At 49.8% G+C, this 26,038-nt stretch overlaps 1 protein-coding gene across 2 annotated transcripts in view; it reads right to left on the bottom strand.

Annotated features, from left to right (window-relative positions):
- ZCCHC14 (zinc finger CCHC-type containing 14) overlaps window positions 1-24,272 on the bottom strand; it is a 57,949-nt gene extending 33,677 nt beyond the window's left edge. Inside the window, exons 1-2 of one of the 2 annotated variants that reach the window (XM_026004953.2) lie at window positions 23,639-24,272; window positions 74-197 (exon numbers count right to left, since the gene is read on the bottom strand). In XM_026004953.2, the coding sequence (XP_025860738.2) occupies window positions 74-197; window positions 23,639-24,214 (700 nt within the window). In that variant the 5' untranslated portion in view covers window positions 24,215-24,272. The remainder of the gene's footprint in view (window positions 1-73; window positions 198-23,638) is intronic. The other variant, XM_026004954.2, reaches the window with a different exon arrangement.
- Window positions 24,273-26,038: the final 1,766 nt, after the last annotated feature.

Below are 26,038 nucleotides of genomic sequence, written 5' to 3'. Positions count from 1 at the left end.
CCCAATAGCATCACAAAGATCTGCTTTCCACTGGTGTGCACCTCTTCCTCTCTGAGTCCTCGCACAGACTCACCTTTGGAGTGTTTCCCCACAGTCCTCTTGGGCAGCGACTCCTCTGTGGAATGTGCTGATGTATGTAGTGCATTCTCCAAACTATTACTCACACTGCTGACGGGGGCCTCGGTTCTTGGAGTCACCTGGGAGGACAAAAAAAAAAAAAAAAATCTTATCTTCTTCCATTTGGTTCATGTGAAATGATTTTTTGTTGTTATCAGAAAGTCACTGATGTTTATGGTAGTTTCAAGTTTTATATAAAATATAAATTTTCTATAAAAAATTTACATAAGGATCCCTGGGTGGCGCAGCGGTTTGGCGCCTGCCTTTGGCCCAGGGCGCGATCCTGGAGACCCGGGATCGAATCCCACATCGGGTTCCCGGTGCATGGAGCCTGCTTCTCCCTCTGCCTGTGTCTCTGCCTCTCTCTCTCTCTGTGTGTGTGTGACTATCATAAATAAATAAAAATTGTTTAAAAAAATTTACATAAAATATAAATTTTATATAAATTCTTAAAAATCTTTATATAAATTATAAAAATTTATATAGGGATCCCTGGGTGGCGCAGCGGTTTGGTGCCTGCCTTTGGCCCAGGGCGCGATCCTGGAGACCCGGGATCGAATCCCACATCGGGCTTCCGGTGCATGGAGCCTGCTTCTCCCTCTGCCTGTGTCTCTGCCTCTCTTTCTCTCTCTCTCTCTGTGTGTGTGACTATCATAAATAAATAAAAATTAAAAAATAAAAATAAAAATTTATATAAAATTTTTATATAAAAATTTTTAAACACTACACAGTAGTGTAACAATTAGTACTTCCCACAAAAGAGAAAGACATCACCAATTTCCTAGGCATCATGGAAACTTGAAAACAGCCAGGTGAGCATAAGCACATGTGGGAGCTGGTATCTGCACCCGTGCCCCACTCGCCAGCGTGGGAGCTGTGTCAGCCAGCCTTCCGTGAACTACATACCTCTCTCTGAGGTAAAAACTTGTATTTTATTTCTTCAAATTGTGTTATTCCCTATAAAATTAATTACATAGCTGGACCTGACACTGTCCTATAAATCTTAAAGAAGTCATAAAATGCTCTAAACAGAACAGCCAGGGAGAGAGCACGACTGGATCCACGCGGGGTACATGTTCTAACATGACATTACCATCCCACTTCTAGGACTTCACTGCACAAAGTACCCAGGCAGGGAGGGCTGACGCGACAGCTGTGACAGAGCTGTGGCAGACGCTGGTGGGTGCAGGCGGCTGCGGCACCGCGGGCACCGGACATAGCAGCCGTGCGGCGCGCAGCTGGTTCGCACGCCCAGTCAGAGCGGGGCTGCGGCTCCTGCGGCTCCTGCAGCTCCCGGCAACACGCAGATGGAGGCCAGCGGGCAGCAACCCGGGAAGCACAGGGGACCTCGGAGGAGCCCCCCGGGGGTGCCTGGGTCGGGGGCAAGAGCTTTCACTTTCCCCCCTCAACACGGATCAGTACCTGAAATGCTTACAGCCAACATTCATTTAGAGCTTGCAGGATTCAGAAGAATGAACGTGACCTATAGTTTTACCTCCTCAGAATCACAACTTAATGTACGTCAAAATTTCAAAGAATGGTAAAGTTAGGATTTCATTTTATTTAAAAAAAATTTTTTTTTTATTTATGATAGTCACAGAGAGAGAGAGAGAGACAGAGACACAGGCAGAGGGAGAGGGAGAGGGAGAGGGAGAGGGAGAGGGAGAAGCAGGCTCCATGCACCAGGAGCCCGACGTGGGATTTGATCCCGGGTCTCCAGGATCACGCCCTGGGCCAAAGGCAGGCGCCAAAACGCTGCGCCACCCAGGGATCCCAAGTTAGGATTTTAAAGGTTATCAAGAGAGGGGTGAGTTTTAAGAAGCGAGAAACACTACGCTCCACACACAAGGAAGGGGACAGGTTTGGGGGAGGAGGGGAACTGCTGACCTCCATCCTCATGTGGAGACAGTCATGAGAGATGCACACCTCACCAGCCCTCAGTTTTCCAGCCCGTTAGTTGGCTTCCTTACCTGGAAGGCAGAGGACAGCCCACGGAAGGCACAAGAGGGGGCAGGGGGATGGGGGGCATGATGGTAGAGGCACAGAGCCACCAGGAGAGGACAGAGACGCCGCTGTGCCTGCAGCACAGCAACAGTCAGTTCCAGCCAAAGAGCATCTGCTGGGTACCTGACAAGCCCTCTCTTCTTCAGGCTGCATCAAAGCCACAGCGGGGAGGCCTCCCCCAACACACAGCACAGGACCTACATACAGGTCCTACACCACACGAGAGTTGCCACTCAAGAAAAGCCAGCCAGCACAGTCTAGTTAAATGTGCAAGTTCACATAACTCAAGGAAATAAATCCTAACCACCCAATACTCCTCCAAAAAGTCAGTTTTTTGGACATTACCAAGATTTTATTAAGACAGTTTAAATTTTAAGTTACTTTTATTTGTAATTTAACTAATTTGGATTATTTCCCTCAGATTTGGCAAAGTTTCATCTAATGATCTGAATATTCCAGAAATGAACTTCTTTCTTATTAAATAAGATAACACAAGCAATAGTTGAAGTAATTCCTGAAAGAGCAAGATTTTTAGTTCCAAATAATAAGGATTACTTGGGAAGGAACTCAGAAGGTTAACTTTTTTTTTTTAAGATTTTTTATTTATTTATTCATGATAGACATAGAGAGAGAGGCAGAGACACAGGCAGAGGGAAAAGCAGGCTCCATGCAGGGAACCTGATGCGGGACTCGATCCAGGGACTCCAGGATCACTCCCTGGGCCAAAGGCAGGAGCTAAACCGCCGAGCCACCCAGGGATCCCAACATTTTTAACTCTCGTAATAAACTTAACCACAGCAGATACCACCAGGTCTGGCCTGACTCACGGGAGCCTCCATGCTCCCAGGCCACCTTGGTCAGTACATCTAAGTCCTCGTCTGAAGAATGAGGCTGAACTGTCAGGACCACCAACCAGAGAAGTGCTAACCTTGCTAACGACAAACCTCTTCGGCACAAACAGATGCCAGCACAACCATGAGGTCCTGCACATATACCAGTGCCCACCCTAAAGCATCCTAAAAGACACAAGCATAAAACCAGCCTCCTGACTCCACCTCTGGGATGCAGAAGCAGGGGTGGGGAGGAGAACGCACCACGGCCAGGACACTTCCAGTGAGCACAGCCTGTAAAGTACCAGCAGCTGGACTGGATGGGTGGTCCTCAACCCGGATGCATGCGGAACCTCCAGGGCCCGGCAATAACAGTGTCACCCAGCCCTACCCAATCAGAATTTCCAGAGTGGGGCCAGAACACTGGTCACTGTGTTCTTTTGTTTTGTGCCCGGTGCACTTCAGCCAGGGTGTGAAGCACAGGAGGCTCGTGGTCTGGTCCACCCTGTAAGGACCAGGTGTCACCTGAGGGGACAGAAAGCTTCTTTCATGGGCTGACAGGAAAGCTAACAGGTATTAGGTCCACATGCCACAGCTTCCAGAAGGGGAAAGCCTAGGAGTTACCCTATGGAAGCACATGCCATGCTAACAATATAAACATGCGAAAGAAAACTCTAAAATTATAACCAGCAGAAAAGAAATATCTATTTGGCTCACTGTTCTTTACCAGAGTGTCTCTTCCTGGTTTTCCAGATGCTCACTTTTTCCAACCGAGCCTTTATCTTGACTTTGCTCCTTTGTTTACATTGAAAGCTCTCTTCCCCTGCATTTCCCAGAAATGCTGTGTTTGGGGTTATTTTTGGTTAAGTTAATTTGCCCCATGTGACCTCCACAGTTCAACTCAGATGCTCTCTGACTCACGCTCACAAGCAGAGCTCCAGTCATGAGCCTGATGGACACAAGAATAAAGACCTGATCAGTTCCAAATGTCGCCTCCTGCTACGGCTAGAAGGGCAACAAGAAGATGCTCTCCAACAATGAGCCTGACTCTGCTGTTTCCCTGAAGTTCAACGTCCTCTGTCCTGTGAGTACCACACCTTCTCACTCAATGGACACTCACTCTGCCCGCTGGACCAGCTTGTCACTGCCCCACCTCTACACAGAATCTGCCATGACCTATGGGGGCCCTGCCATCTCTCACTTCTCCCCTCTGCCCAACCCACTGCAGCCACTAGGCCTGGAGCCAGGATCTTCCTGGGGTGCCTCCAGGGGTCCTGTATCTATCTACATGGCCCCCTCAGGGATGTCACGCTACACTCGTGCAACCTTAGTATAAGGACCTCTCAAAGCTCAATGAAGTGGGGACTTCAAAAATGTCTGTTTCATTTGCTGCTGTACCCTCTGCACTTCAAACAGTACCTGATGGGTATCTGTAAAATCTGATCATTTTACCAAGTTTTAATGAAATCAGGATTAACCTGACAAAAACAGTTCTCCTTCAAAGAAAACCGTCTGCGTTCTCATTTATACACAACACTGCCAGCATCTCACCAGATCTAACACAGGACCAACAGAGCTGTGAGTATGAATGAAATCGGATTCTGGAGTATGTTTCTAGCCATGAGGCACATACTCCAGTCCAGTGCCCCTCGGGGAAAGCAATGTGGTCCAACACGTGCCGCACACCCAGGGACATGGTGACAGGCCAAAGCGCCCGGCCCTGGGCGCAAGCAGCTGGTGTCACAGCTCTGAGCGCTAGCCCTCTGGCTGGCACAGCTGTGTGAATGGAGATGAGCTCTTGGCCTCCAAACCCATAGTCTTCTGGTTTCTAAAGTGCAGGTCCTGACGTCGAGGGTCAGATAGGACCCAAGACACTGCATTCCTCTCAGGTGCTGCAGGCGCTGCAAGACTGTTTCAAGATGAAGAGGCTCACCACGGTCAGAAGCCCAAAAAACAACCTCGCCTCGGGTGGGATGCAAAACGAGAACTCCAGCACTGCCCAGAAAATGAGATCAGATGAACTCTGAGTCCCCTCCCAAGGGTAAGGGTTGAAGGTGCCAAAGTGTCACACATCAGCCCTGGAGATTTGAGGCCGGCTAGCACTAGTGAGGCTCCAACAGATGCTTTCCTAAGTGCTGGCCTCTGACCAGAGAGACCAGAGGGACACAAGCTGCCCAAGGCTCTGTGCTGAAAATTCACTTTTATACTCATGGACCAGAACTACAACTGTTAGAAGAGCGGTTTCACTTTTAAAAGTCGATTTCATTAAAGATTATTCAAAGTCATCGGATGGGACAAAGGTGGGCAGAGGGCAAGGCATGTGGCATGTGTGCAACATTCAACATCTACGTGATAACAGGGAACTTTTAAGAAAAACCTGGTAAAAACAATAGTGAATATGCTGAAAAACCAAAGCCCTAGTATTCAAACTATGCTGGGATGCAAACTGATGTTTAGTAATCGAGGTAAGAAACTGAAGGGGCTCAGCAGGCAACAGGAGAGCCCCATGTGTGCGTAAGGCCATGGTTCTCAATGGGGAGCCTCCCCGAATCTCCTGAGGAACCTACAAAAAGACAGCCTTTCCCAGACCATGAAGTCATAAGTTCCCAATTCTACCCTCAGATACACCCAAACACATTCAACACGACATCTCTAGGTTTTCCTCTGCACTGAGACATGCAGTAACAACAATAAAGTGCTGGTCCTGACGGCTGTAAATAAGACAACGGCTGTGCACGGGGCTGGGAATGAGATGGTGAGCCAGGCTGTGCCACCAAGAGGCAGTTAAAACAGCATTTCAACTTCAAAGGCAGATGCACATGGAATGCCCAAGATGTGAACACATGGGAAGATGCCATGGAGAATAAAAAAAAAAATGCAAGCGACTAGAATTATGAACATACTTTACACCATTCTTATCATGGATGCAATCTGCTTGTAACCACACCAACCTACTCAACCCCTGTAATCCTCTCCACTTGAACAGTAGGAGCAACTGGCCTTCCATCAGGAATTTCCCTAAGGTCACCAGACCAGTAGGGGCAGTCCTGCAGCTACCAAGCTTCACTAGTTGGTTGTGCAGGTCAGCTCCCAGCACAGCAGAGTCTGCCTACAGAAGCCACAGCGCTGGCTGAAGCAGCCCATGCTTGCTGCAACGATGGCCAGGATCATTGAGACCTCACTCAGGTCCAGTCTTCCCCAATGCAAAGTGGGGATAACGGTGCCTGCCTCCTCAGGGCTTTGTGACAAGTATAAAAAATACATTGAAAGTAATGTGCTGGGATGCCTGGGTGGCTCAGCGATTGAGTGTCTGCCTTCAGCTCAGGGTGTGATCCCAGGTCTGAGGATCAAGTCCCACATCTGGCTCTCTGCGAGGAGCCCGTTTCTCTCTCTGCCTAGGTCTCTGCCTCCCTCTGTGTCTCTCATGAATAAATAAATAAAATCTTTAAAAAAAGAAAAAAGAAAAAAAGAAAGAAAAGTAATCTGCTGGGCAAACAGTCAACATTCAATATAAGGTCAACTGCTATTGCTCCTGTGGCTGCAAGTCTGGTTGGGATCCAGTGGAAGAGGCGCAAGCCCCCTGGCAGACACCAGCTCTGCAAGAACACCTGGAAGAGACACACACCTCTGACGTCCTGGCAGAGAACCTCTTCCAAGAGGCTGACTCTCCCTAAGGGCAAATCAACTCAACAGTCTATGCCTGCAGCAGGGCAGACAGGCATAGACATGCTGGCGACACACACCCTGGGATGAGCTCCAGACAGCCAGCCACCTGTATCTATGGCCCCTTTGCCAGAAGCTGGAGGCTCCCTTCTCCAAATAGACATGCCACTTAAAAATGGACTCTACCATGACAAGTGATCACCTATTCTAAAACTAGCACATAACAGCTAAAAAGATCATTTATCATTTTTGAAGTACAATTCGACAGAACATTCTTAAGAGTTACTGTTCCTACTGTTGCAATGGGAGCAATCTCAGCCCCAACTACCAAGTGCAAAATGGGTCAACTGTCTTCACAAAAATTAGGTGTATGTAGTAATCTTTAATGACACCAATACAGCAACTCTGGATCTACTAATCCCTCTGGGAATAATAACCTATCCTAAGCCCAGCAAATGATACAGTCACAGCTTTGTGCACAAAGATGTTCATCGTAGCTTTATATACCCAGCAAGATTAATATCTAAATATGTAAATAAATTCACATCCAGAGGATTGAATATTATGCAGCCTTGAAAAGGTAATTTTAGAAACAAAAGGCATGGGAATGCTCACGCTCAGTTCCCGGGAATGAGGCAGAATGTAGAACATGTCAACAGCACATATCCAAAGGCAATGAAGACAGAAGAAAATGTACCACAATACTGACAGAGTTTATGATCTTTGGGTGATTTTCTACAAATATTTTTCTATTTTCCAATTTTTCCACAAGGAACAGTTACTGTTACAACTAGAAACAAGAGTTAGACGCTATTAAGTCTCAGCCTAAGTAACTTCCTAGGATACAGGAACACAACACAGTAAAACAGAAGCAGCTTCTAAAACCAAAGGGCTCACCCTGAGGCTCTCAGATGTGCTCAGGGCTAGGACAGGTAGGGTAGACGCTGCCAGGGGACCGGACATGCAAGGCAGACAAGGGAATAACTAAGACAATTCGAAGGGTTGGGGCATGGACACTGGGTCCAGGGACAGCACCACTAAGGCCCTAGGACCTTCCAGGCACGGAACGGATGGTGTGGAGCGCCAAGGCAGAAGGTCTCCCTGCCTCCCTGCTTGAAGCTTATGAAAGCCAAGGGGCAGCAGGGGCCAGGGCCCTCAGGCACAGACATGAGCTCCAGAGTGCTGACAGACACACTCATTTATTTTCAGTTTGTTTTCCAAGTAACCCACCTCCATACAGGAAAGAGTATCATCTGTTAAATACTTTTAACTCAGTGGGAAAAAATACATAAAATCAAAAAGAAAAGTGATTTGTAAGCATTTTACTAAAATAGTAATTATGTGTCTCTAAAAACCAGAGAAGGAAAATAGATAGTTTAGTAGTGAAAGCTATTTGCTGACTTAGGCCAAGTGAAAGCCAATGCTAACCAGAAACCGTTCTCTATGTAAAAATATTCCTTTTAAAAATCTCTTACCCTAGAGCTGTACTCATTACAAAAGACAGAAAAAAGATCGCTGCTCAAAATCTCGGCAAAAGGTACCAAGTACTTGGCCAATTAAGTCCTGGCAAAGTGACTATAAAACCAAATCCTTCCACCAGCAGCCTTCAGAGCAGAGCAGCCTCTACCAGGAGCTCCCAGCCCTCAATGTGCACACTTGAGAAGCCCTCGTAAATTATGACTCCAGGGCACCCCCAACAGGCCAATTAAACTAGAATGAGGCGGGGAGGGGGCAGACACAAACAGCTCTACAAACCCAGAGACTCTACAGTGCAGACTCAGCATGGATTCAAAGTCAGGAGCCCTAATTGGCTAAAGACGAGACTTCCAGCTACACAAACCTATAGATGGGCATCAAAGCTGCAGCCTAAGCCACTTCCTTGGCTTGTGCAGGACCAGAGCAGCTAGTACCTAGAAAGTGGCTCTTCTGGAACCCATCACATAGCAGGTGCTCAGCAAACAGAGGTGCAGCCGAGGAGCAGGTGTAGCACAGAGGCTTCCATCCCAACAGCCACACTGCCAGCGTCTCAGTCAGATATGCACTTTAAATACAATGCCAGCAGGCTTGCTGTATTCTACAGAGAAGAGGCAGCAAATTTAAGGTGTGAGGAGGGGAGTAAAAGAAACTGCCGGTTGCTAGAGAAAGGTACAAGGTTAGCAGCAAAGAGTGACGAGTGACAGGAATTTAAAAGGCGCCGTCACACGAGAACAACCCAATCTTAATAAATTCAAGGGCAACACTGCATGTAAATATAAAACAATACATTCAGGAAGACAATCCCTCCGCCTTCCAGGAAAACTTGAATCCCGTGACCAGGGTGGTATGGAAGATGGTGAGGAGTGGCCACGGCTTCAGGAGGACGGGCCACAGCCTGCATCTGTCCCAGGCCAGCTCAGGCAGGGCTCCACTCATGCACCCCACCTCCAAAAGGTCAGCCTCAGGCACCCATTGCGGGCTGTGTCTACCTTCAGGACTTCAGATGTTAAGTGCATATATACCCAGGACTGTTATTCTACATATTTTGGCCAAAAGTAGTTTAAATATTGGGGTTTTCTTGAAGAAACTGGCTCAGTGTCTAACAGAAGTAAGTAAACTGTGCTATAATGACCATTTTGGTTCCCCATGTAATATTCAACTGCTAAGATGAACCATTCAGAGCTGTTAGCACATTAAAATGGTTGCTTTATGACCCCCAAGAGATACTGGCCATGATAGTTCAGTTACAGAGCATTCAGACATCCAGGATGGGAAAGGATAAGCACTAAAACCAGCTAGAAATGAGCAGGAAGCATCTGGAGGAGAACAGACTGTATCAAAGGTCCAGAAAGTCAGTAAAACATGCCCCTGGGTTTTAGGTCCTTAGAAGCCACAAATTCTATTTAATGAGTCTTGACTGGACGCCTATTAGGAGCAAGGCAAAGCTGCTCAGGGAGTCAGAGACCAGGCCCCTATGGTTAGCCATGCAGGGAAAGGTCAGGCCAGAAAGGGCTCAACTGGACTGAAAAGAAAAGACACTGAGGTCAAGAAATTAAAAATTTACCTCCTACAGCAGTTATAACCAGACCCTGCATCCAACAGGGAAATGGTATTTGCCTACAGGAGCCCCAGCTGCCCTTCTACATTCCCTAGCCCAGGTCACTCTCAGCTCCTCAGCACCTACTCAGGACCAGAACACCTAATAATCACCCCACTTATGTTTTCAAACGGCACCAGGCCAGCTCCTTTCTCCTCCACACAGAGCCTCATTCTTTGTAAGGACAAATGTCACGGTTACTGTAAAACACTCCTTCAAGCTACATACACTTCCTTAGAGAGAGTTAATCCCTTCTACAACACATGGCCCGTATTTACAACACGTGCATTACCAAAAGCAGGTGGTTGTACTTTTGATCATGGCTGATTATTTGGACCAACTTTCTTGCAGATAACCATAAGCTCTGGACAAAGTATAAAAAACAATAAACTGAACATGACCCAAAGCAGGCAGAAACTAAAAGAAGGTCTACATTTGGAAAAAAGAGATTTGCACTGGTGGAGTGTTATGTGCTGCAGACCCAGTCCTCACCAGAAAAAGCAGCAGATGAAGCTCAGATCCAACTTGAGGAGCCAGAGATCAGAATCTGGTAAATTCTGCTACCAGAATCTGGTAGCAAAGTGAGGGACAAAGGAGTGCTTCAGAAGCAGAACATGTCTGGGGTGTCTGGGTGGCTCAGTTGGTTAAGCATCTCAGGTCATGATCCCAGGGTCCTGGGGTTGAGCCCCACAGGGGGCTCCCTGCTTAGTAGGGCATCTGCTTCTCCTTCTCCCTTTGCCAACCCCTGCTCCCCTGCTCATGCTGTCTAATAATAAAATCTTTAAAAAAAAAAAAAAAGAGGATAAAAAAGGATGGACCCAACAAAATCCAGATAAAAATCCAAGAAGCAATCTATAATTCCTAGACATGTAGAGAAACAAGAACATGACCCATACAAAGAAGAAAAGGAGACCAGGCAGAAGATGAATCATATGCTGGAATCAGAGGCAAGCAGCATTAAGCGGCCATTATAATCAAGCTCAACAACATAAAAGAAAATGTTTGTGATACATAAACAAAAAGACATCTCAGGATAGAAAGGGAAATCCTTAAAATATGAAAATTCAGGAAGCAATCAAGATGTTCCACAGTAGGTAAACACAAATGAACACATGGACACGTGTGTTCACCCACACAATGGATTATTATTCAGCAATAAAAAAAAAAAAAAAAGCAGCTGTCAAGTCATGAAAAGGCATGGAGGAAAATAAAATGCATACCTGAAAATGCCTACACCCAGCACGACCCCAAATGGATGGTACTCTGCAAAAGCCAGAACTATGGAGAGGGTGAGAAAGATCAGGGGCTAGAGAAGTGTGAACAGGCTCAGACTAAGGACTATAAGGACAGTGAAAATACTCCATGGGATATCACAGAGGTGGACACCTGTCATACATTTGTCCAAACCCACAACTTCTACCACACCAAGAGTGAACCCTGATATAAACCACAGACTTTGGGTGGTTATGATGTTCAATTTTTCTGTGCACTTAAAACTGCTCTAAATAAATAATAAAGCCTTAAAATCATAAAGAAGAGTTAAAATAGAAATCCTAAAATGAAAAAAAAAAAAGCTATTCCTGAACTAAAAAAATCCATTAGATAAGCTTAACAGCAGTTTGGAAATTAACAGAAGACTTGAAGAATTTTTTTTTTTTTTAAAGATTTTATTTATTTATGCATGGGAGACACACAGAGAGAGAGAGAGAGAGAAGCAGAGACACAGGCAGAGGGAGAAGCAGGCTCCATGCAGGGAGCCCGAGGCGGGACTCGATCCCCAGTCTCCAGGATCAGGCCCTGGGCCAAAGGCAGGCACTAAACTGCTGAGCCACCAGGGCTGCCCCAAGACTTGAAGAATTTCAAGACAGATCAAGTCAAAGTGTCCAATCTGAAAAAAGAGACAACAACAAAATTGAAAAAGAAAAGAAAAAGGTTCTGGGATTTGTGGGATAACATCAGAAGGCCTAATATTTCTACAGCGGGAGTCCCAAAAGGAAGGAGACACTGAGGCAGGAAAAACCACAGAGAAATCTGAATGAAAATCTTCCAAAATTAGTAAAAGACATGAACTTACAGATCCAATAATTTCAGAGAACACCAAACAAGAGCGATTCAAGCAAATGGCACTGGGCCACATCATAGCCAGGCCACCCCACACTGACAGTGCAGGTGGGCACACACACTGAGCCTCGGCAGAAGCCAGGAAGACATGCCAGTGGGCCTCCCTTCTTCTAAATGCTGGAGGAGGGCTGTCAACAAAGACACCTACATCCAGTGAAAATGCCCTGTCATGACACAGGTAGAAGCAAAACATTCTTGGATGAAAGAAATCTAAGGGAGGGATCCCTGGGTGGCGCAGCGGTTTAGCGCCTGCCTTTGGCCCAGGGCACAATCCTGGAGACCCGGGATCGAATCCCACTTCCGGCTCCCGGTGCATGGAGCCTGCTTCTCCCTCTGCCTGTGTCTCTGCCTCTCTCTCTCTGTGACTATCATAAATAAATAAAAATAAATCTTTAAAAAAAAAGAAATCTAAGGGAATTTGTAATCCACAGACCCAGACTCCAAAAAATGCTGGAGGAAAGTTTTCTAGACTGAAGGGACATAGTAACAAACTGGCTCTTCAGTGAGGAACGGAAAGCACTGGGATTAGCAAATATGTGGGTAAACATAGGACTGTATTTTCTTAATTTTTAAGAATACATCTGTATTAAAGCAAAAGTGCTGGGATACCTGGCTGCCTCAGTGATTAAGTGTCTGCCTTTGGCTCAGGTCTACATTTGGGATCCTGGAATCAAGGCCAACATCGGGCTCCCTGCAGGGAGCCTGCTTCCGCTTATGCCTGTGTCTCTGCCTCTCTCTCTGTGTCTCTCATGAATAAATAAATAAAATCTTCAAAAAATAAAAAAATAAATAAAGCGAAAGGGCTGTGGTATCTGTTGCTGGGATGTCCAGCACATGTAGAAGTGCAACATATGATGGCCACAGCACGAAGGGCCAAAAAGGTAAGTGGTCACGATTTAGGTCAAGAGTCTTACATTTCACGACAAGCAAGGCAGCTCTTGCTCCATTGAGGTGGGTCATGGAAAGTTAAAAATACGTGCCATGACCCCCACCCAGACAAACCATAAAAAGAATGCAATGTGGCATGCCGAGAGCCAAGAGCTAAAATGGAATTCTAGGATTCCACTTAAAATGAAGTTCTAGCACAGGCAACAATGATCAATGCTGGGACATCATGGAACAGAAGAAACCACCATTAAAGGTGGGAGGGAGGAGGAGGCCCGAGAACTGACTTGGGAAAGGTGGTGACAGGAACCTTCACCTCAAAAGGGCTGGGATACAGAGTTGCACACGTTTACGGAAGCTCAGGAGATTGAAAAAAAAAACCCTGAAAAGGCACAGTGAAGGGTGTGTGTCTCACCAAGCACCGGCTGCGAGGAGCTGGGGTGCTGAGGATCCCCCTGCGGCAGCTGGAAGAGCAGAAGTGAAGACCGTAGGTGGTGTGGGTAGGACTGTGCTCTCACGACAGCACACGGGGAGTCCACACATACCACGTGCACTGCCAGTGCCAGGCCATCAGGGCCACCACACACCCCAGAAGCCCTCTTCTCCTATCACCATCTTTGCTTCTCCCGCTCACTTTTAATGATAAAGTGAAAACATTGTTAAATATACTTTTGGCTTCTCATAATAAAAATAGCCACTTACTAATGTCACCTTTGGCAAAATTACTTACACTTAACCTCTTGGTGTCTGCCTTCTCACTGCTAAAATGAGGACAAAGACAGATGGGGACTCAGAGTTGTTCTGAGGACTAAAGAAATACGTGGGAAGCTCGCAGAGCAGCGCCTGCGCATGGCAAACACTGGCATCATTCCCTCCCACTACCTGTTCTCTCCTTCCTCTATTGATAATTCTGAAAGAAGAAATCGGTTTGATCGGCAAATCAGCCTCCTCAACACAAACGTCAATAGTACACCAGCTTATGAACCTCATACCTCATCTTTCAAATAAAGAGAATCACCCCCACAGCCAGTGTTCTCAGAAGTCCCACACCGTGCAGAAGTGCCCACCCAAGAAAACTCACCTGCCAGGAAGCTGCAGTGAGGAGAACCCCATACTCAAATCGTGTGTGGGCTCCGGATTGCAGCTGAGCATGAATGGTGTCCAGGTCTGGCACACACACCACTCAGTGCCACCACACCACTCCTAGACCAGGGACTTTCAAAGTGTCTCACTGATTTCACTAACTCTACTAGGGCTAGATTGGTAGCATTATTCCCAAGATTTTATATTTTGTTGAAATGCCCAAAAGAGATGGGAGAAGGGAGCCTCTTACCCATAAATTAATTCTCCTCCTTTCACAAAGTTATTTTTTCTAGTCTAGACTGTATTTCCAGAAGTAGTTCCTACATATACATGTTTTAATTAGATTCACTGTGACTCAGTAAGAAACCTGAGGATACAATTTCTTTCTAGTAATTCTACTGAAGCTTTTACATAAAAGTCCCAAATAATTAGGACATGACTCTGTAACACTCCCTTCTAATTAATCTATGTTCCTATTGAAAGCATAGAAAAATAAAAACTACACTTTAATTGGCATGATGAACAGTTGTTTGGTTTATTGTCATTCCTTAGCAAACTATAATACCAAGCCTTAACATGATCTATACTTCTGTAAACCCGAGAGAACTATAATCACAACAGCCTTACTGCTAAGGCTGCCAACACCACTCCAACAGCAAAGTCACAGGACTCAGGTCTACGAAGCACCAGGGAGGTAATGTCTTTCCATCACCCAGCAGACTAATCCATACACTTGATTCTGTCATGGGGTAATACCATTCAAACTATCATTCACAGAGAGTTGCTCCTAGGGGAAGCTTTTACATGCCAGCTTTTGAAAAATAATAAAGTAGGATACTGATATTAAAAAAATTTCACTAGAATTCACAACTATGCAATGCATATGAGAAACAGCCACAAAAGCAATTAAGGAAGAGTGTGATTTGGTAACATGCGTTACTGACAGGACCACAGAAAATCAAAGCAGGAAGGAAAAAAATTTTTCACTAGAGTGGCCTTTCATAAACACCAACACCTCCCTCCCATTTGGCTCTCACAGATGTTCAGGACACATCCCCTGTTGGGTAGCAGGGATCACAGGGCTCTGGACTGAGAGATACAGTCTCTGTCCTCCAGTAAGTCAAAGTCTGGTGATAGAAATTTAATGAAACCCACTTCAGTATAGTGGAGGCCACAAAAGGCTTATAAATGTGAGCCAAGAACTGCGGGTTGGGGAGCCCCAGGTACCAGGTGTCCTATCTGAGAAAACAGTATCTACAAAGGCTCAGAGGAAAGAGAGACTGCAGTAAACATAAAGAACCTCAAGTACAGACAAAGGTGAGTATAGAAAAGTGGCATGCCATGCTAAGATCTGCATATAAGAGAGCAAGAATTCTGTAGGCATCTTACCAAGAGCATTTCAGGGACACCTTGGGACCCATTGTAAGAGGCTAAGAGTGGAGCCAGGGGGCCGGGTTGTCATTGTAGACTAGAACCAGGCCAAGGGTGGACAGGTTATCATAGTAGACTAAAATCAGGCCAGAGGGATAGGTTATCACAGTAGACTAGAAACAGGCAAGGGGGATGGGTTATCATAGTAGATTAGACCTGGGCCAGGGGACAGGTTGTCATAGCAGACTAGATCCAGGCCAGGGAGGTCGGGTTGTCATAACAGACTATAGGCCAGGGGGATGAGCTGTCATAGTAGCTTAGCCTTAGGTCAGGGGGACAGGTTGTCATAATAGACTAGACCCAGAGCAGGGGAACAGGTTGTCAAAGTAGACTAGACACAGGCCAGGAGGATGGTTTTTCAGAGTAAAGTAGGCCCAGGCCACGGGTGATAGGTTGTCATAGTAGACTACACCCAGACCAGGGGGTCGGGTTGTCATAGTAGACTAGACACAGACCAAAGGCACAGGTTATCATAGTAGATTAGACCCAGGCCAGGGGGGACGGGTTGTCACAGCAGACAAGACCCAGGTCAGGTGACTGATTGTCATAGTAGACGAGACCCTGCTCAAGGTGAGAAGGTGGACATGTCAATGTTATTTTTAAGAGTTAAGGTACTAAAATTTCTAGATAATATAATTAAAAAACAAAACAGCAGCGACAAGTTGTTTCTTGTAAACTTAAAACAATGACATCAGCTTAATTCTAAAAGGAGGTGATCACTCACTTGCATGCCAGTGTGCGTTCTTGACTCAGGGGAAGGAATGGAGTTACACGAGGCTAGAGTTGTGCTTGTTCCCTGAAGACTATTTTAATCTACGCCCTGGCTCTCTGGCAAATGGCCCAAAATCTAAGTCCGCCTCCACAGAAGTGTGCCATATATGGGACCATCATGTCAAATGTGATGGGATAAAGAGACAGACAAGAACAGACAAGGGAAACACTGACTTGGGCAGTGGTGGTATCAGCAGAAAAGAAACCTGCAAAGACGTGGAGGGCCTGGTAACTGACTGGGGGACCAGGAGAGAAGGCAACTATAGGAGAGGCATGCGCTTCTGGCTGAGGGACTGGGGTGCAGCAGTCAAGGAGAGTTAGATGGAAGTATGCCTTTGGACATACTGAGCTACCCAGAACCTCCAGCTGGAGCTCAGATCTAGTTGAGCATGCAGATTTTAGATTCATCAGTGAGAACATCAGCATGAAAAGGGCAGGAGAGCTGAGAGAAACTGAGAACACTCAGAGAAATGAGAGGAAAATCAGCAGTGTGGGGGAATGAATGGGGCAGGAGACTCTCGGCAGGGTGCTCAGGGCGCGCCCAGACTCCTGAAAGCTAGCATCTGGGGGAAGCACCTCCACAACCATACTTGCTTAAAACACACACACACACACACACACACACACACACACACACACACACAAAACACCCACCCTCCCTGGGGTATTCCACTGTATGGGGAGATAAAGATAAGGACTGAAAAGCATGCAATGAACCCGGCAAATCAAAGGCCATCCAGATAAAGACATCGGTGAAACCAAATACACACTGTCTAGAGGTAAACCCACATCAACAAGGGGATGGCAGGCAGCATGCAAGCAAAGGTAGCACTTCAAATGTGAGAGGGAAAAGATGGATTATTCAACAAATGGCACTGGGACAACTGGGTTTTCATTCGGAAAATATAAAACTAGCTCCCTACCTTACACCAAATAAATTCCAGATGGATCTGTGAAATGTAAGATGAGAAGCCACACAAGTTCTGTACCAGAAGACACCACAGGGAATGCTTTCACAATATACATTGCATAATGCGTGCGTGACCATAATCCATCATGCATATCATGATCTGTGCAATGCATAAAGTAGAATACATGTCTAATTATGACACAAAACCCAGAAGCCGTATGAGATGGGTAAAAGGGACACAAAAGAGGAGCTTCATGTTAAAGTGAACAGGCAAGAAAAAAACCAGGAAAACAGATTCTGGCCCACTTCTACTAAAGATAAAAAGATCTTTTCCTTGAAACTTAAAGTGATCCTAACAAACAATAAAGAAAAGACCAACAACTCAACAGAAACAGGCAAAGGATACAGAGAGCTTGCCAAAAAAAAAAAGCTCACTTGAAGAAACGTTCAACCTCACAGTAAAACACAAACCTGGAGCACCCTTAGCACCCCAACAGGTTCTTCCCCGCAGCCACGGGCAGGACATGCACCCCATGGTGTTCAGAGGCATAGGCACAGGCACTCACGTTCACACTGCTGTGGGGGTACCAGAGGTGGGTTACCCCAGGATCTAAAATCACTAGAGGCACACACTCTTTGGCCTGCCATCAATCCCATTTCCAGGATTCTAGTCCACAGATACACTCGCCAAAACGTGAAAGGCCACCCATCCTGTTTGTCATGTGACATGTACATGATCCGTAGATGACGAGTTGTTTGTGACAGTAACGTGGGAACCAAATGTCCACCAGCAGGGATTCACTAAAGTAGCTTGCCCTAAACCAGAATGAAGATGCTCCCAGCCTGATGTGGACTGTACATCTAGAACAGCTGCCAGGAGAAGAAAGCAAGGCAAAGACCCGTGTAGGTACCTACAACAGGTACCTACTTCTAAGTACAGAGCAAGTTTCTCTGGAAGGTTCTATAAGGAACAAAGAGGAGCAGAGAACCAGATGACTGGGAAAAGGGTACGAAATCTTGTTTTTTAAAATGTGAAATAACAGGCATCAGCATCAAGGTAAAGAAACAGAAAACTGCCCACACCTCAAAAGGTCCTTCTCTGATGTGTGTGCCCTTCTCTGATGTGTGTGTGTGTGGAGAAGGGAGATGTTTCACTGAATATCCTTTTGTATTTTTTCAATATTTACCTCTGATCATATTATAATTTTTCTTTTAATTTAAGAGATTACTGAGTTCCCTTTACTAAAAATAGATTTAACCAAAGAAGTTGGGGGTAAAATCCAGGTTCTAGGAGGCCACGGCATAAGCTGAAGGTGAACTGGCTCTAGTCTATCACTTGGAGGGTGGGGTGGGGAGCATGCAGAACAGCAGCTGTTGGAAGATTCTGTATTTAAATATGGACGCAGAACGTTTTACAAGAACATGTGTATGTTTACATGTACATTAACATGTCAGAAGGAGACACACCGAATTGTTAAAATGGGTCTAGCCCTGGCAAGTAGGAACGAGGTCAGCTGGTAGAGGACTTGGCGAGGAAGGGAGACAGAAGAGCGGCTGACGGATGCGGACAACCTGGGAGGAAGGAGCCACAACCACAGTGCTGCACCCAGTGGAAAAATGGAGGTCGGAGACTGACGTGGGGGGAGGCAGGAAGGTCAAGAAATGACCAAGTTCAGACACCTGAGCTAACAATATCCCCGAGGAAACCGAAAGATGTGACCAGAACAGAGTCTGAGGGACCAGCCTATGACAGAAGGCCCAGAGAGCTCATCGCTGTTTCAGAGATAGAGCCACACACAGGTCTGCGCCAGTCCTGTGGGCCTGGTGGCAAGTCCAGGCCCACTTCATTACGCCCAGATCACAGATTACAAGTGGCCGATAGAGCATCAGTTTATGGGAAAGATATTCAGTCGTCTTCACTCTAAATAGCCTCAGGCTTCGTAACTCAGAACAAAACAAACTGCCTAAGAATGAACCTATTTTATGCCCATCCATTTAATAGAAGAGTGCCTGAACAAACTCTGGCTGTAACAACAAAAAGAACAAAACAAAAAGAATTAACATATCTCATGAAGCTCTTGATGATGGCTTTCCACCATGACAGGAGGCAGCTCTAGAACGTGGCAGGTCTCTGCACACGCGAAGCTCTGTGGAGAGGGGAGAGGAGCCAGCTTGCTGATACTACTCTGAACGTCAGGGCTAGAGTCCAAAATCAGAAACCCTCAATGATCTCTAAACTCACTGGAGAGTTTGTGGCAACAGTTCTCAAAGTCATGAGAGAACTGGTGTCCTGAATGGTGGTTTCTCAAAAAAAAAAAAAAAAAAAAAAAAAGACACATCCAAAGGACCTTTTTTCTGAAATACAATCTAAGATTGAAAAAAAAAAAAAAAAAAACACTTACATAGAAACTATTTTCCTTAAACATCATAGGAATTCTTTGTTACTAACAGTCTCTGGGAGGTCAGCAGCCACCAAATGAACAAACAGAAATGTTCTACTAGCTTGCTTCTGAGGTCAAAAGACGCCTCTGTTGATTTGCCGGGAAAAAAATATATGAATCCCAAATGTCCTCAGTCCAAAAGAAAGATAAATGAGGTCTGGGTGAAATGAAGCCAAGCCCAGGGAACTGGTGGATGCCCAACACTGCAGAAACAAGGCCGACGTGGATGTTTATGTGTGATCACCTGCTAACCACATAAGGAACACCACATCATTCTCCCTAGTAGAAGCTAACAGGAGATGTGCAGTTTCCACAGCTGCACTGCACAACGCCAGCTAGAGCAAGAGCCCTAGCGGTAGCAAGGTTGGACACAGCAAACGGGCACTAGCCCACACAACGGTTCGCAGCCTGGATGCCGCCGGAGGCCGAGGGGCAGAAATGGAGGGCCCTGTGGGCGGCTCAGCCTACGGTGCAGCCCCAGGTGGATGTGACCAGGGGCACAATTCCATGGAGGGGCAACACTGCCACCGCCAAACAATCCTGCATCCCAGCTCATCTCAATGACCCTATCATGGACCTCAGCAGAAAGAGGGCAGTCTGTGGGCCTACAAAAACTGGCCAAAACCAGGCTAGGACATCATCCCCCGTAGGGTCATAAACAGAGCAGGGCAAGCCAAGGCAGCCAGACTGGGCTCAGAGGGCAGGCCTGAGTCTACGCGCCCAGTCCTCCCAGGCTCCCTGCTGTCCAGGGAGCCCGGAGCATAGGCACTGAAGGCAGAGCCACCGCAATGCCTCGAGATCACAGCTCCTCAGGCAACCATCAGCGAGAACAAGGGCTGCCCGGCCAAAGTCCCTTCCTGTGGCCTGCTACATCACTCTTGGGGCACCAGACAGAGTTTCGGGGAGAGGCCAGGAGGGGCCACCAGAGCACAAACTCCCAAGATGCCACCTTTGAACCTCCAAGATTTTCAACAGCTTGTGGGAAGCAATGCGACAGAGCCAGCTTGGCGCCTCGTTAGCAACTGCACTCACAGGATTTGCGTGCCACCCCACCCCCACCCATGGCACTTACCCTAGAGCACACCAGGTGGAAGCCACAGGAGCACACCCCATGGAGGACCACCATCCCCACGGCGGGCGCTTTCAAAAGGTGCAGCACCCACTCAAAACAATCAACCTCATCGAGTTACCCGGTTGTGACCCTGTCATGAGATTCCGAAAACACCGCGGTGGGAGCCGCTTCCCGCCACCCTGGCTCCCCCAGCATTGCACCAAGCCCATGGCACCGCACCTCCCTCTCAGAACAGCATGCCCTCTGCCACCATCAGCCATGGTCCTGGGGAGCCACGTTGTGCCCAGTGTCCCCCATGGTCTCTCACCACCACAGGGGAGTCCCTCAGCATGGCCACACATGGATGATATTCCCAAGGTGACTCGGTAACTGTCAGATGTAAGGGATGAAAACAAGAGCCTACTAGCCACAGGGGTAAAAAATGCCTAAACATAAGCACATGCAACAAGCCCACTGTCCATCAACAAACAGATAAATGAAACAGGGTCCATCCATATCGTGAATGCTATATGACCCTAAAAAAGCAGAGAAGCACTGATACATGCTAAAATAGAAATAAACTTGAGAATGTGACCCTGAGTGAAAGAAGCCAGACTTGAAAGACCACACACCATGTGGTTCCACCTCCATAAAATGTCCAGGACAAGCAGACACACAAAGCAGAGAACTGGCTGCCAAGGGTCTGGGCACAGAGAATGAAGAGTGACTGCAAACAGGTACGGGGGTTTGTTTGGGGAGTGATGAAAATGTTCTGGAAGTAGGTAGCGGTAATGGTTACACAACTCTGTCAGTACATTTAAAACTAAATTTTTAAATAATATACTTAAATATATTAAAAACTATGCTTCAAAATAGTGAATTTTATGATTTTTTAAAAAATTAACTCTCAAAAACTTAAAAAAACAAGCATTTACCTATAGCACATTATCATTTACATAAAAGACTACAAAGAGTAAAATTAAACTTCTTCCAAACTACAGCTTTTCACTTAAAAAGGAAGAGTGAGAGTCCCAGGTGACTTTTATCACTAACTCACAGGGAACCCCGAGGAGCAGCATACCTATGGCACCTGTCAGGGGCTGAGTGCACCACAACCCATCACCTTTGCTGCTCCCAACTGTTTCCTTTCTGGACACGAAAATGTCTATTTTACCTCACTCACGCTCTTAAACACCTGCTTGTCCTCCAAGGAGGAAGGATTATCAAATAACAGTGAAGGTGTCGAGATGCCATTGCAAATCATGACTCTTGTCAGAAAACATCATTGTAAGAACCATCGCTTTTAACAAAGAAAAAAACCAAACTCAAGTCTCTATCCCTAAAGGATAAACACAAAGCCTCTAAGCTCAAAAAGTTCAAAACAAAATACAACAGCTTACAAAAGAAATGCAAGCAGAACTTGAAGGGGGCTGCTTTCCAGAATCACAGTAAATGTCAGATTCAGAGATGCTAAGGCAAACGCTCAAAGTTAGATTCCACCAGAGGAGCCGCCTCCAAGCAGCAAAGGGTGCGTCAGACCTAAAAGTTACATGAATGGGGAAAGCTAGACGCCATGGCTGCTCTGAAATATGGAAGCAACAGCCCTTAAGGTAACTTACTATAATGTCATAATTAAGGGTCAGAACTCTCGAATTTCCCACGGACAAGGAGAAAAAACTGTCAGCTCCAAGTAACTACTTAAAAATCAATTTAGAACACAGGAACTTTCTGAGACGTAAATATTTCACTCTCTAACAACGTGCCTTGCCTAAGGCAGCACTCCTCTATAAAAACCCAGAGAGGACAGACCAGGCAGAGAACGGAGGACTCCCTGCGCATCTGCTGGGCATGTCACACGTGACCTCACATAGCGCTCCAACACACCCAGGAGGCAGGTAACCTGCCCTCTGCTCCACAGACAAACACACCAAGAGGAGGCAGGATTCTGGCCAAGGTCACACAGCTGGCTGGTTCAGAGTGTGTGGGCAGGGGGGAGGGGGAGGCCAGCCTTTGGTGTCATTCAGAGGGATTTCAGACTAGACAGAAAGGCTCTCTTATAAAGCCTATTTTCATTCTAGGGCTAGCGTCTGCCCCATCAAAATAATAATGGCCATCTTTCCCTTTTGTAACAGGATAAATCTGTATACACAAAAGAATCCCCTTCAAGAGCTGACTAGAACAGGAGAAAGCGCCCCAGCCGTGAGTGCTCGGCATCTAAACAGAGGCTGGTGGCACATGGACCAGGCCATCGGAGACTGAGATCCCACAAACAGGTGATGTACCCACTAGCACCCCAAAGCTGACTGAGCCCCCTGCAGACAAGCACATTTCCTGGGACACCACTTCCCCTTTGTTGTAGCTAGAACACCATTTTTCTGGGCACACCATGAGATTCATAGCAGGACTCGAACACACATTTAAAGAGAAACCACAGTCTCGGAGCTCAACATCACCAAAAAGAGATATGACAGAGATTAAAACCAATGTAGGTGCCACAGCCACATCTTAGAGACCTTAGAGGAAACAAAACCACAAGCCGGGGTTGAGAGACAGCTTGAAAACCACAGCAGCAAACCAGAGGAGCCAAGTGTCCACTGCAAGCAGCTGAGACGTGGGAGAAAGGCCTGCAGAGCTGCTGGTCCTGACTGCAACCTTTTCCCCTAGAGCCCCAGCGTCATCCAAGCACCCGCCACACTGGGTGAAAGACAAACCCTTTTCCTTGGAGCACCATCTTGGCACTGGGTCCCAGAGGGCTGTGAAAAATGAGTTTGAGCCCTGATCGGTTGATGTTTATGTAGTTTTGAAACATTGGGACAAAGTTCACATGGCCAAGTGGATGACCACAATGCCCTTCCTGTTTAGTTTGGAGACAAGAGCCGTGAAGCTAACATTCCTGAGAAGCCCAGCATCCTGGGACCCGGGCAGCCCCGGGATCTGCTCCCACAAAGGCGGGCAGACTCCATGCATCCCAGGCTCCAAACGTGTGTTCGCACCCGTCATGGGGGCAGGGACCCCCACCCCAGGAAAGGGCACAGGCCACAGACGCCAACGTCCGCTAAGGTTCCCGCCCCCACCTGGACAGCGGCTTCCCTTCCTGCTCATAAAGCGATCTGGAGAAGCCGGGCACGCGGTGGCTAACTCCTCTGCCGCCCCAGGGCCCGAATAGGGGGGCAAGAAGGCACAAGGGGGCGGCGAACTCTGACCAGGCAGAGCGTCCCCGTGCCCGAGCGCCCCGCGACGGCCCCCGGAGGCGCGCACCTTGTGGCAGGCCGGGCAGGTGGGCAGCGCGCTCTTGCCGCCGCTGTGGCCCCCGCCGCCGTGGCCCCCGCCGCCGCCGCCGCTCAGGCTGCTCTGGATCTGCGTGAGCTCCTGCCGCAGCACCTGCTTCTGGTGGAAGCTGAAGGCCGGGTGGTTGGAGGCCATGGTGAAGAGCAGCAGGAACTCATCGCCAGTGCGGCCCTCGTTGAGCTGCAGCCCGTAGTTGTGGATGATGGAGTCGATGTGCGTGAGCGTGCGGTACAGCACGCCCGCCGCCTCGCGCTGCTCCGAGCCCAGCAGCGCCAGCGACACCAGCAGCTTGCTGCGCACCACCTCGTCCGTCAGGTTGGTGAGGCTGCCCAGGTCGGCGGGGTTGTTGGCCTTGATCTCCGAGTCGCGCAGCGAGTGGTAGTCCTTGCGGGCCAGGTCCTCGAGGCACGAGCCGAGGAAGCGCAGCTCGAGCGGGATGCACAGGTCCAGCAGGCCGCACAGGAACTCCACGCGCTGCGGCGACGGCAGCTCCGAGAACCAGCGGTACACGCCGTCCCTCTGCAGCGGGCAGCGCTTCTCCACCATGCTGCCGCCCGCGCCGCGCCGCGCCCCGGGGCCGGAGGCCGCCGGCCGGGGCCGGGGGCGCGGGCGGGCGCGGGCGCGGGCGGGGGGCGCGGGGGGCCGGGGCGCGCCGGGGACGGGGGCGCGCGGGCCGGGGCCGGGGCCGGGCGAGGGCGGGCGGGCGCCGCGGGCCGCGCCGGGGCCGGGGCCGGGGCCGGGGGCGCGCGGCGCGGGCGGGACCCCCGCCAGGGGCCGGCGGGTGGGCGCGCGCGGGGCGCCGGGGGGGCCCGGGGCGGCCGGGGCGGCCGGGGGCGGCGAGCGGCCGCGGGCCCCCCGCTCACGGGCGGGCTCCTGGCCCGCGCCCGTCCCCAGCGGCGGCCGGTGCGCGGCGGCGGCGGCGGCCGCTCCTCGTCGTCGTCGTCGTCGTCGCCCGGGAGGCGGCCGCCCCCATCTCCCCCCGCGCCGCAGGGTCTGTCACTGCGGGCCGCCCCCCGCCGGAGCCGCCCGGGCCATGCCTCCTCCTCCTCCTGCTGCTGGGGCTGCTGCTGCTCCTCCTCCCCCGCCTCCGCCTCCGCCTCCGCCGCCTCCGCCTCCGCCGCCGCCGCCGCGCCTGGGCCGGCCGGCCGTTGCCGGGTCGGAGGCCGCGGGCGGCGGGCGGGCGCGTCGGGAGCGGCGGGCGGGCGCGGGGCGCGCAGGGACTGGCGGGCGCGGCGGCGACGGCGGCGGCGACGGCGACGGCGGCAGCGGCGGCGGAGCGGCGGCGGCGGCGGCGGCGGAGGGATCTGCGCCGGCACTCGCGCGGCCTCGCGCTTCGGCCTCTCCCCGCGCCGCGGACGGATCCGGGCCGAGCGCGGCCGCGTTCGCTGCTGACAGGCGCCGGGACGAGGCGCAAGTGGGCGGGGTGGCCGCCTCTCGCGACAGCCGCGCCGGCCAGGCCCGCCCCCCTCGCTGATTGGCTCGCACTGCCCCCTCTCGGCCCGTGATGGTTCCGCGTGCCCAATGGGACTCGCCGCCGCTGAGGCCACGCCTCCGAGGAGCTGCCGATCACGCCGGGACCGCCCCGTCCCGCCCCTCGGCTGCCGGCGGGGCCGGGAAGGCGGAAAACCTGGGGCGGATTCCCTCTCGCTTTTGTTCCCGCAGATTTGCGCCGAGCATTGTTTGAGGCGAGAGCCGGCGTCCGGCCTTCCCGTGTGGCTCCCGGGCGTCCCCGAAGGCCGGCGGCGGGCGTCTCCGGACACCTTCGGGAGCGGGGCTCCTACCCCGAGCCGCGCGACCCGGCGCTCCTTCGGCGAAGCTGTGTGACCTTGGCCGAGTTGCTCGGCCTCTCTGAGCCCTGGGCGCCTCCCCGAACCTGAGGGTGACCCTAACTGCTGGGGGGGCGGGGGGCTCCCCGGAAGGTCGTGAGCTCCCAGGGGCCGCGCCCGCCCCTGCGGCCCGGCGGCCTACGCTGGGGTGCGCAGGGAACCCCGTCCTCCGCAGACCTCGCCCAGATGGAGCCATTGTTAAGCCAGCCTCCCGTCCGCGCCCCGGGAGCCGAGAGCTCAGGGGCGCCGCGCGGCCTGGCGGCCTGCGGGCCTGGGGCCTGGGGGCTTGGGGCCTGGGGCCCGAGCATCCCCCCCCCCCCCCCCCCCCCGCCCGGGCCTGTGCGTGGCCCCTGGCTGCGGGCCGGGCCCCATCCCCCTGGACACCCTACCCTGCAGGCCGTGGGTGCGGGAGCCACCGCCCCACCCTCCCGATCCTGCCGCAGGGTCCCGTCTGTGGGTGTCCTGTGCAGGTTCGTTGGTTCGGCCCCCATGTGTGCCAGGTTCCGAGGCCTGGGGCCCGGGTTGCGCGCCGCCCTTCCCTCCT

This window comes from Vulpes vulpes, chromosome 12 (assembly GCF_048418805.1).
Source record: "Vulpes vulpes isolate BD-2025 chromosome 12, VulVul3, whole genome shotgun sequence".
NCBI lineage: Eukaryota > Metazoa > Chordata > Mammalia > Carnivora > Canidae > Vulpes > Vulpes vulpes.
The sequence above is the reverse complement of the archived record's forward strand: the minus strand, read 5'-3'. Positions and strand labels throughout refer to the sequence as shown.